The 10,922-nt window shown below is 63.1% G+C and overlaps 1 protein-coding gene across 3 annotated transcripts; it reads left to right on the top strand.

Moving 5' to 3' along the window:
- The first annotated feature begins 494 nt into the window (after positions 1-494).
- On the top strand, positions 495-7,536 carry SPATA20 (spermatogenesis associated 20). Of its 3 annotated transcripts, none has more exons than XM_062215816.1 (16): positions 495-575; positions 1,478-1,657; positions 1,762-1,826; positions 1,974-2,128; positions 2,202-2,345; positions 2,431-2,632; positions 2,983-3,113; positions 3,194-3,298; positions 3,459-3,533; positions 3,622-3,831; positions 3,918-4,110; positions 4,419-4,587; positions 4,803-5,014; positions 5,980-6,179; positions 6,928-7,008; positions 7,160-7,536. In XM_062215816.1, the coding sequence occupies exons 1-16, from the start codon at positions 499-501 to the stop codon at positions 7,328-7,330; spliced, it is 2,370 nt and encodes a 789-aa protein (XP_062071800.1). In that variant the 5' UTR covers positions 495-498; the 3' UTR covers positions 7,331-7,536. The 3 variants fall into 3 exon arrangements, with proteins under 3 accessions (XP_062071800.1, XP_062071801.1, XP_062071799.1); XM_062215817.1 differs by lacking the exon at positions 495-575 and adding an exon at positions 1,101-1,120; XM_062215815.1 differs by lacking the exon at positions 495-575 and adding an exon at positions 1,135-1,348.
- Positions 7,537-10,922: the final 3,386 nt, after the last annotated feature.

Raw genomic sequence — 10,922 nt, forward strand, 5'->3', positions numbered from 1 at the left:
CTGTCTCTCCCTGCCTACCAATGTACAGCAAGTGCAGAGTGGCAGGCAGGGGACAATGAGGGCAGTATGCTGCAAATGCAGCGAGCATGCCGTTTGTGGTGGGACACAGTCAGCTCATCGCTATTACTCAGGGAAGGCTTCCAGCGGGGGATCTTGAGATGGGTGCACCTGCTTGGCCTCGCTTCCTATTCGTTGGACAGAATTAAGCTGAATCTCAGACATTCCACGGCCCTAGCAACTCATAACCCTGTGTTCTCGCATCAGGGGACGAGAAAGCCGAGTCCAACCCAATTTTGAGCAGACCGAGGTCCTCCCAAGCCCATGCTGTCCGGCCTGCGATTCTGCGCTCCGCCACCCGGCGGCGCTCGGAGACCGCCCACGCGGCGCGGCGTCTGGGCTAGGACCCGCCCGAGGCTCTGTCGGCGCCCCGCCCACCCCTCGCAGATTCACGCCCTCGGTTCCCGTCCTCCGCGGCCAGGCCCACGGCCCCGAGCAGCCATGCTGGGCGCGCGGGCCTGGGTGGGCCTCGGCCAACTGCTGCCCCGCGCCGGGCCGAGCCTCGCTGCGAGCCGTAGGTACGGAAGGGCGGGCGAGCGAGCGAGCGGGCCGTGGCGGCAGGCCCTGTGCCTGCAGTGGGGCCCGTGGCTGTCCCTTGGGCTCTGGTCCCCAGGGTCTGCCCCCACCGCCCCTGCATGCCTGGTCGAACCCCCACGCCCCTCCATCTGCTTCCGCGACCCGACCCCGGGGAAGCCCGTCTCCCCTCCCTCCTCAGCCTGCAGGGCTGGTTCCCCACGGGACTGCTCCAAAGCCACCTCCAGGAAGCCTTCCGTGAGCCCCTCCTGGGCTGGCCCAAGGACCCTTCCCCAACAGCACTTCTGTCCTGTCACGTTCCTTTGTTGCTACAGATTTGTCGTAGTTTAGATCTACCCCAGGCTGGGCTCCCTGAGCTGGGGGGTCTGGTGTCCCCCAGGCTGCTGACCTGCCTACCCCTAGAAATGCCCATGGAAAGGCACTGAGTGAGGGTGTCCCCTGTGTCTGTCTTTCACCTGGTCCAGCCCTAGACCCCAGTCTTCCTGGCCAGTCCAGCCACTGCCAGTGGCCACGCACCCAGCCACGGCAGGTGGGTTCGCCCTGGGGAGGGGCTGCTTCCAGGGAGAGAATGGAGCTCCGAGGAGCATTCTGTCCATTGTGACTCGCCCCAACCTCACAGTCATCCTTCCCACCGCCGGGTCCGAAAGTCTGGGGGAGACGAACCTGGCAGGGAGCCCCCAATGAGCCACCTGTCCTCACCCCCCCCAAAACACAAGGGGGAGCACAAAGGCCACAGTCTCCCCCGTGGCTCAGAAAGGTGGGCTGGGCCGGGAGTCGGCATCCCACGAGGGCCGCCGAGGGCTGGGAGGAGGGCGGTGGGCTCTGGGGTGGACCTGGGAGCAGGTGCGGGGGGCCCTCGCCTGCGTGACCCACCTGCCCACGCCAGGGGTAGCTCCTCCCGGGACAAGGACCGAAGTGCATCGGTCAGTAGTTCCGTGCCCATGCCTACTGGAGGGAAAGGAAGCCGGCCCAGTAGTACCCCATCTGCGCCCCAGAGGGTACCCAACCGCCTGATCAATGAGAAGTCACCGTACCTCCTCCAACATGCCTACAACCCCGTGGACTGGTGAGTGCCCCTCCCCCTGCCCCCCCACAGCAGCTGGGGTCCTGCACCCCTCCTTGGCCACCAGGCTGCTTGCTGAGTGATGCCCCACCCTGCCCTGGGCCTAGGTACCCCTGGGGACAGGAGGCCTTCGACAAGGCCAGGAAGGAAAACAAGCCCATCTTCCTCTCAGGTAACACTCCTCCCCCTTCCCTGGAGTGGGCCACCCCCACCCCCGCCCGGCAGTGGCAATGGGTGGGACTAAGGTGGCTGGAAAAGTGCAGTTCAGGCCCCTGGCCCCATCATGGCCCCCCCAAACCGCTGCCCCTCCCCCTTGCAGTGGGGTACTCCACCTGCCACTGGTGCCACATGATGGAGGAGGAGTCGTTCCAGAACGAGGAGATCGGCCGCCTGCTCAGTGAGGACTTTGTCAGTGTCAAGGTGGACCGGGAGGAGCGGCCGGACGTGGACAAGGTGTACATGACGTTTGTGCAGGTGAGCGTCTTGCCTCCAAGCCGGGGTGCGTGCTGGTGCTGCGCCCCTCACGCCTGCCCTCTCTCCGTGCCAGGCCACCAGCAGTGGCGGGGGCTGGCCCATGAACGTGTGGCTGACTCCCAACTTGCAGCCCTTTGTGGGGGGCACCTACTTCCCCCCGGAGGACGGCCTGACCCGCGTGGGCTTCCGCACGGTGTTGCTGAGAATCCGGGATCAAGTGAGTGTCCGTGGGCGGGAGTTGGGGGCCGGCGCCTCAGCCTGGGGCAGCCTCCCAATGTGGCTCCTTCCCTCCCCCTCTGCAGTGGAAACAGAACCAGAACAGCCTGCTAGAGAACAGCCAGCGGGTCACCACGGCCCTGTTGGCACGGTCCGAGATCAGCACAGGTGACCGCCAGCTGCCGCCCTCGGCCGCCACCATGAACAGCCGCTGCTTCCAGCAGCTGGACGAGGGCTATGACGAGGAGTACGGTGGATTCGCAGAGGCCCCCAAGTTTCCCACACCAGGTTACTGCCCAGACCCCCACCCCAGCCTGGGCTTCGTCCCTGACCTCCTGTCGTGATTGGCCGGTGACCTCCCTGCTGCTCAGCCTGTCTGTATCTGGTGAACAGGCTCTGAGTCTGACCTTGATAGTGACCTTCTGACCCTAAGCTGGTCTGTGACCCCTGCCCGGCTCATGCCTTTCTGGTGTACTGTGGGCGGATGGTGATCTGACCTTTGGCTTGGACAGTGACCTTGTGTCCTGTGGGTTGGCTGGTGACCTGTAGACCCCCAGCCTCTCCAAAGACCGCCTGTAGATTGAACTCCTAGCCCACCCTGATAGCTGCCCCCTTCCCCCCACCCTCTCACCCCGCAGTGATCCTGAACTTCCTGTTCTCCTACTGGCTCAGCCACCGTCTAACCCAGGACGGCTCCCGGGCCCAGCAGATGGCCTTGCACACCCTGAAAATGATGGCCAATGGGGGCATCCGGGACCACGTGGGGCAGGTGAGCAGGGGCTGGCCGCCCCCGGATGGCAGTGGGTCCAAGGCTGGGACCAGCCTCCAGCCCCGTGTCCCCTGGCACAGGGTTTCCACCGCTACTCCACGGACCGCCAGTGGCACATCCCTCACTTCGAGAAGATGCTCTACGACCAGGCACAGCTCGCGGTGGCCTACTCACAGGCCTTCCAGGTGAGCCCTGACCCCAGCCCACAGCACGGGCACTGGAGCTCAGCCCACTTGCTGGGGCCTTCTGGCCACCCCTTAACCTCAACCCAGACACCCACTGCCCCAGCTCCCCTCCCCCACCCCACCGGGGGCCTCTGCTCACAGCCTCCCTTCTGCCACTCAGATTTCTGGCGAGGAGTTCTACTCGGATGTTGCCAAAGGCATCCTGCAGTACGTGTCTCGGAGCTTGAGCCACCGGGTGTGTGTCCCCTGAGGCCAGGTGTGGAGGGCCAGGGGTCCCCCACTGCCCTCGGGGCTGGGGCTAGCCGACTGTCCCCTCCCTACAGTCTGGAGGCTTCTATAGTGCTGAGGACGCCGACTCGCCCCCGGAGCGGGGCATGCGGCCCAAGGAGGGCGCCTTCTACGTGTGGACGGTCAAGGAGGTGCAGCAGCTGCTCCCGGAGCCCGTGCAGGGCGCCACAGAGCCGCTCACGTCCGGCCAGCTCCTCATGAAGCATTATGGCCTCACGGAGGCTGGCAATGTCAGCCCCAGCCAGGTGAGGGTGGGGGCGGGGGGCGGGGAGCCTGCTGTTCCCCGCCAGGGCTGGGCTCCTTCTCATCCCTCCAGGGCTGTTGTCCTTAGGACCCCAGTGGGGAGCTGCAGGGCCAGAACGTGCTGACCGTCCGCTACTCGCTGGAGCTGACCGCTGCCCGCTTCGGCCTGGACGTGGACGCCGTGCGGAGCCTGCTCAGTGCGGGCTTGGAGAAGCTCTTCCAGGCGCGGAAACATCGGCCCAAGCCGCACCTGGACAGCAAGATGCTGGCTGCGTGGAATGGTGGGGTGGCCGGGGCCGGGCACTGACCCCCTTCCCCACGTCCCCTCTGTGTGCCAGGCCTTGCTCCCCTCCCTCTGTTAGAGCTGTCACCCTTGACCTACAGATGAGCAAGCTGCACCTTGTAGAGAATTTGGGTGACTCACCCAGGGCCATGTGCAGGGGCTCAGAGCCCAGCCCTGCCCACTGCTGGAGCCCACGCTCACCCCATTGCTCCCGAGAGGCCTTGGGGCTCCGGGGGGGGGGGTGGCCAGCTGTACCTGGAGGCCCCCAGCCCCCATCTCACCTGCCCTTGTGTCTCCGCCCTCCAGGCCTGATGGTGTCTGGCTATGCAGTGACCGGGGCTGTGCTGGGCGTGGACAGGCTCATCAACCACGCCACCAGTGGCGCCAAGTTCCTGAAGCGGCACATGTTTGACGTGGCCAGTGGCCGCCTGAAGCGGACCTGCTACGCTGGCTCTGGGGGTGCTGTGGAGCACAGGTGGGGGCGGGGCAGACCAAGCAGGAGCCCCCTCCTCCCTTCTGGGTGGACTCCAACCCTGGCTGTGCTCCATGCACTCTGAGCGCTGAGCCTTGCTGGGCCTGTTGGCTCATCCGGGAAATGGGCTGGCAGAACCCGAGCAGGTGGATTGACAGTTACCTGGAGGATGCATTGAAAGGGCCCCTCTCTCCTGGACCTGTCCCCTTCTTCCCCAGCAACCCGCCCTGCTGGGGCTTCCTGGAGGACTATGCCTTCGTGGTGCGGGGCCTGCTGGACCTCTACGAGGCCTCGCAGGAAAGCTCGTGGCTCGAGTGGGCTCTGCGGCTGCAGGACACCCAGGACAGGCTCTTCTGGGACACCCAGGGCGGCGGCTACTTCTGCAGTGAGGCCGAGCTGGGGGCCGGGTTGCCCCTGCGTCTGAAGGATGGTTAGTGGCAGGTGCAGGGCAGGCCTGGACCTAGTGGGGCTTGGCTTACCTCCATGGTGGCAGAAGTGGGGTATGGCAGTCAGTGGGGAGCCGGCATGGGTGGGGCCCCTGTGGCTTCACAACCCTGCTCCTTGCTGACCAGCCGTGGCACTTTGGGCTGGCATTTCTAAGCCTCAGTCTCTTAATGGGCATCGTGGACCTAACAGTGGTAATACCTGCCAGGGTTGGTATAGAGATCAGCCAGCTGTTCTGTGCACGCACTTCGCATGGGAACTGGCACTCGAAGGGGCCTGCATGAACAAGGCTGCCCCAGTCCCTGCCTTGGGGAGCTTGCTGCGTGGTAGGGGAGACGAGTAATAATCAGTAATAAGGGGCAAGTATGCACACCATGCAGAACTGAGCCCTCCCCCTGTGTCTTCCTGCCTCCCCCTGCTGGCTCATCTCTCTCCTCCGTTCACATCGTAGCTTCCCAAAGCACAGGTGTTCTTACTGTGGCACCCGCAGGGTTTAGAACATAGGAGGTGCTCACTGAATGTTAGTGATGATATTGCAAGGTTACAGCCAGGGCCCACTTGGCCGGGAGCCGATCAGATTAAATGGTGAGCGGTGTCATGAACCCAGGCCTGGAGGGCCAGAGGGCCATGTGGTCACAGACGGGATGGAGAGAGTCCAGGCAGAGGGGACAGTGTGTGTGAGGCAGCCTGCACAGAGGGCCCCGTGTGAGGAGGGAGTTAAAGCGGCCAGGGCAAGGAGGAGTGGAGTGGGAGGAGGTGAAGCGAGGTGCCACTGTGGCCGCACTGGCAGTGAGAGAGTAGCCCGGGACAAGTGCAGTGGAGGATGCCCCTGTGGGAGCTGGCGTTGCACTCTCAGACTGTGGAGGGGGTAATGCCCTGGGGCCCTAAACACAGCCCTAGGGCAGAGCCCTGGGACCCAGTGACCTTCCCTTGCCTCCCCCACCCCTGCAGACCAGGACGGCGCAGAGCCCAGTGCCAACTCCGTATCGGCCCATAACCTGCTTCGGCTGCACGGCTTCACGGGCCATAAGGACTGGATGGACAAGTGCGTGTGCCTGTTGACTGCCTTCTCTGAGCGCATGCGCCGTGTCCCCGTGGCCTTGCCTGAGATGGTCCGTGCCCTCTCAGCCCACCAGCAGACGCTGAAGCAGGTGGGGGCCCTGGGGAGGATAGGAGCTGGGGCTGTCATGGGGGACAAGAATGGGGTGGGGTTTCCTAGAGCTCAGATCTCTGTGTGAGGTGGGTCTCTGCTTTGTGCACTGGATGTGTCTGGGTGTGTGTGTGTTTGTTTGTGGACATGCCCCTGCCCGGACAGGTGCCTGTGTGAATACCCATCACTGGGGCTGTCAGAGCATGGGGGCAGAAGGTTCTGCGTATCAGTGTTGTCACTGCAGTCCCCTGTGTATGCTGTTGCTTTGTGCATGCGTCTGGGTGCACCATCGTAGGGTGTGTCTGAGCACCTGCTTTTGTGGGCGTGTATTGATGGGGTGTTTGCCTGTCTGCAGGTTGGCCTGTGTGTGTATATGTGTGTGTATGTGTTTGTGTTTGTGTTTAGTGCTTGTAGGTATTTGCCTCTGTGCGAGCACGTGTGTGTGTGTGTAACTGCTCTGCCTCCTTGTGGATGGGTCTCTGTGTGTGTGTCTTCCAGGGTATCAGACTTTCTGGGCATGTGTCTCCCCACGTTGATACCTCTGTGGGATGTTGCGTGTGTATGTGCATGTGTGTGTGAGTCTTTTGGCTAAGCCTTCATCTGAAGTGGTCTCCTGGCAGCAGAGAGGAGTCCCTCATTCCTTCTTAGGGAAGTAGGGTAGACGGAGGGAGGAGGGGGAGAGCCCTGGTGGGTCTGGGGCTAGTCCCGGACACAACCTGACACTGGAGTGACCTTGCTATCCCTGCCAGATCGTGATCTGTGGAGACCCACAGGCCAAGGACACCAAGGCTCTGTTGCAGTGCGTCCACTCCATCTACATCCCCAACAAGGTACCTGTCCCCATGAGCCCGGCTCCACCCTCTGCCCTGGCCCCTCCTCAGCTCCTGGCATCTAAGGCTGGGGAGAGGTCCCCTCCCGGGAGGCCCAGCCAGGTCCCAGTGCCTCCCTCCAGGGACCTGCCATGCCTTTCTTCTGCCCCAGGTGCTGATTCTGGCCGACGGGGACCCCTCGAGCTTCCTGTCCCGCCAGCTGCCCTTCCTGAGTACCCTGCGGCGGCTAGAGGACCGGGCCACGGCCTACGTGTGTGAGAACCAGGCCTGCTCCATGCCCATCACCGAGCCCTGTGAGCTACGGAAGCTGCTACATCAGTGATTGCGCCGGCCCCCTTGGACTGGGGTGGAAGGCGGAGCTCCCCGCTGACCAGAGACCCGGGCCCTGCCGGGCCCTGCTGAACCTGTGGCTACCCTGAGCACTCTGCCTTCAGGTGACCTGCGCCATTCTCGCTGCCCCCTGACGGGCACCCATTCCCCCTGGAATAAACCTAACAGCGTCCCGCGGTAACCTCAGGGCCTTGGCCTCACTCGCCCAGGGCCCCTTCCTCCGGGTGCCCCCAGCTGACCCCCCTGCCTTCTCCCATTCTTCTTTCACCTTCCAGAAGTCATGGGGCAGACCTGTCCTTGGGTACATGGCCACTGTGGCCTGAATGAAGCTGAGGTCGGGCCCCAAACCAAGTAGACAACCAGGAAGGGTCAGGAAGGGGGCCTGCCCTCCCCTCCCCATTGTGCCTCACTTGGAGCTGGGGAAGGGGCAGGAGATGCTTTTATTTTTTTCACAGAGGTGACATTTGCACATAGCCTGGGGCATTGTGGGAGTTGCCGTTAGCAAGACTTCTGTGCAGTAGGTCATATTGTCCATCCCACTTGCTTTTACACAAGCTGGTCTGGGGAAAGAGACGTCGTTCATTTGGAGCATCTGTTGGGCTGGAAGTCCTCCTCCAAATTTATCTGAGTCCTTGCTAATGGAGAGAAAGCAAGGTGCCCCCCTGTAGCCCCCTCCCGCCCCCTCCATGATGGGAAGTCCCGTCCTTGGCACACGCATATTTGCAAGCTTCAGATACATCTCTGGCTTCCACCAGGGGGAGGAGACTGGGACGCATGCTGTGGGAAGGGCAGGTGTAGCGTGATGGAGCTGACGGTTGCCTGGGAGGGGAGGAAGAACCCTCCCAGAGGCCTTCCCAGGCCTGCTGAGCCAGGGCATCCTCGTGGCTCCCAAGCCAAACAACACAGAGGGCCTGGAGAGGCTGCTAGAATTGGAGGCCCGAGGGCCACTGCTCGTCTGGGGATGGCCGCAGCGGGAAAGAGTGGGGCAGGAAGGAGCCAGGAGACTGGACAGTGTCGCTCCCTGTGCATGGTCACACACAGCCACACATGGTCACTGGGACCAGAGTCAGCTCTGTCTGGGCAGCCGGCCCTCGGCGTGAGCCACCGGCCCATCTGGAGGGGATTAGAGCTCTGGCCAACGAGGTCAGCTGGCCCCTTGCTAGCTGGAGCCCACTCAGCCTTGCCAGGAAGTCAGAGGCCGGACAAGTGGAGCCTGGCCTGGGAGGGGGGATGGAAGGGAGGGCAGGGGGCAGTGAGAGAAGCACAGGTGGCCGCCTTGGCAGCCCCAGCCCTGGCTTTGGAACAGTCTGGGCAGTTTGTAAGGCCTTCTTGTTCCTGGTGTCCCTGTTGACCCTCATGAATGAAGATCATCCTCACCCGGGGTGGGATAGTCCAGGCCCCGAGTGAGTGTGCGACTGGCCCGAGACCCCCTCAGCACACCTGTTCCTCCCTTGGGTACAATAAAAACCACGCAGGGGTCCTCTTCCCCAGGGGCTGCGGGCACCGCTGAGAAGGAGGCTGCGTTTGGTGGCTGTGCCTTTTCCGCTGGCTTCCTTTCGCTCGGCGTCTCTGCTTCTGGTATGAGGCGTGCATGTGGCAATGGGATTCTATAATGGGTTCAGAGGAAGCAGTTAGGACTGTAGAGGGCTGGTCCTCCAGGGAGTGCTTGAGTTTCTAAAGAGAGCAAGGCTGAGCCTCAGTCTTGCTAAGATGCAGGATTTTAAAGCTGGGAGCCCTGCAGCATTGCGTCCCCTGCACCGGCCACTCCTGAGCCGCAGCTGTGGGCCAGGTCACTGCAAAGGCCTCATGGGTGGAGCAGTCCCCTTAGGTCATTTCTGTCTCTCCTGTCTGAAGAATGGGGGCCTCCTACCCACCCACCCCCAGGCTGCGGAGGTGGCCAACAAAGATGTCTGTAGAAGCCAGCACTGATGGAAGAGTGCCACAGATGGGCACTGAGGGGCTGCACATCTTGGGGGCCCGACTCCTGTGTTGCAAAACAGGCCTAAAGAGGAATTTCTTGACTGTGCCCTCCCCCTCCCCACCCTGGGGGTATTCTTTCATCTAACAAAGATGTATTAAACACCTACTATGTGCCAAACATGAGACTAGGCCCAGGGAGCAAAATGGACAAGCAGCTCGTGCCCTAGAGGCTAGAAGAGGAGACGGTGACTTCCTTACTGCACCCACAAATACAGAATCCCAGCCTGGGCTACGTCTGTCTGGTTTACTGCTGGGTCCTCAGCGCCTTGGAATCTGATAGGCACCAGAACACCTGCTGGAGAGGAGGCAAAGCCCCAGCTCAAAATGTTGATGGCTGGGGTTAAAGCTGGTTTCAATTCTCCCTTTGTCTTAGCAGGGGAGGGGGCCGGGATGCTTCCCTCCTGCCCTCCGTGCCCTCAGGCTAACTCTGGGCATCCCAGAATGGATGGGTATCCGGGTCTCCTAGTGCTCAGGTACACAGATGTTCCGCACTGAGCTCAGCCCAGAAACCAGGGGTGGACCGGATGACACTAAGGGTGTGGGGCCTGCTGACCATCAGGGAACCTGTCGGCTGGGCGAGGCAAGCTTCTCTGGCCTCGTTTCCCCCTCTGCAAACCGTGGATGCCGAGAGTTCCTACATCCTCACGCCAGGAGCTCCTCGACCCCGGCCGCAAGGGCAGGGCGACCTGGCAGACTGCGGCCCCGCGGGAGCGAAGAAAGTGTCAGACCCAGGGCCCGGGCCATAAATCGTCCCCCTGTCCCCCGGAAGCCAGCCCCAAGTTCAAGATTGGCGCCCTGCATTGCCGGAATGAGAGCAGAGACTCCCTCCAGGAGACAGAAAGGCACTTAGGGGATCTGCTCATTAGCATGAAATGCAAATGAGCCCGGCCTCATTTGCACAACTCGGTGCCCGGATTCGGCGAAAGGGCAACCAGGGAGGCGACGGCGCGGCAGCCGCTCTGCGCTCCCCACCCCTCGCCGCCGCCCCCGCAAACCGCCGAGGCGCGAGCCGAGAGGCTCCCCCCCAACCACCACGCTGCGGCGGGAGGCGCGCGGGAACAGCGCGGGTGGTGCAACCTTGGGACAGCGAAGAAGCCCCGGAGGTCTCGCGGGTGCCCGAGGTCATCACGTCCATTCCCCGGCCTCTCCGCAATGGCGTAGACGCCCCGCGGTCTCCAGGCGGGACTGATCGACCAGCTGGGAGCCACCGCGTCGACCTCCCGCAACATCGGGGCAGTGCTCAAGGCGTGGGATCCTCAACGGTTCCTTCTCCCGGGCCCCAGCACCCCCGCGGAGGTGTCTGCTGCCTCCTGCGGTAGCGCCGCGGGCGGGCGGGAGTCGAGCCCCAGAACTCCGGGAGGCGAGGCGGGCCGAGGTCTCCCCATGCATCTGCGAAGCAAGCACCCGCGCTCGGTGGGGTGCGCGGGAGCAGCCCCACGAAGCTCCTGTCCCGCGAATTGCGTCCCTAAGGCGGGGAGGAACTGAGACACAGCGTGGGCGGGCCGGCCTGCCGGGGCTCGTAGGTTGGGAGTCGGAAGGGCCGAGCCGGGTGCTTGGCTTAGCCCCTTCCCACACCTCAAGGCTGGCGGAGGTCGCTTCGCAGA

This window comes from Lepus europaeus, chromosome 18 (assembly GCF_033115175.1).
Source record: "Lepus europaeus isolate LE1 chromosome 18, mLepTim1.pri, whole genome shotgun sequence".
Lineage (NCBI taxonomy): Eukaryota > Metazoa > Chordata > Mammalia > Lagomorpha > Leporidae > Lepus > Lepus europaeus.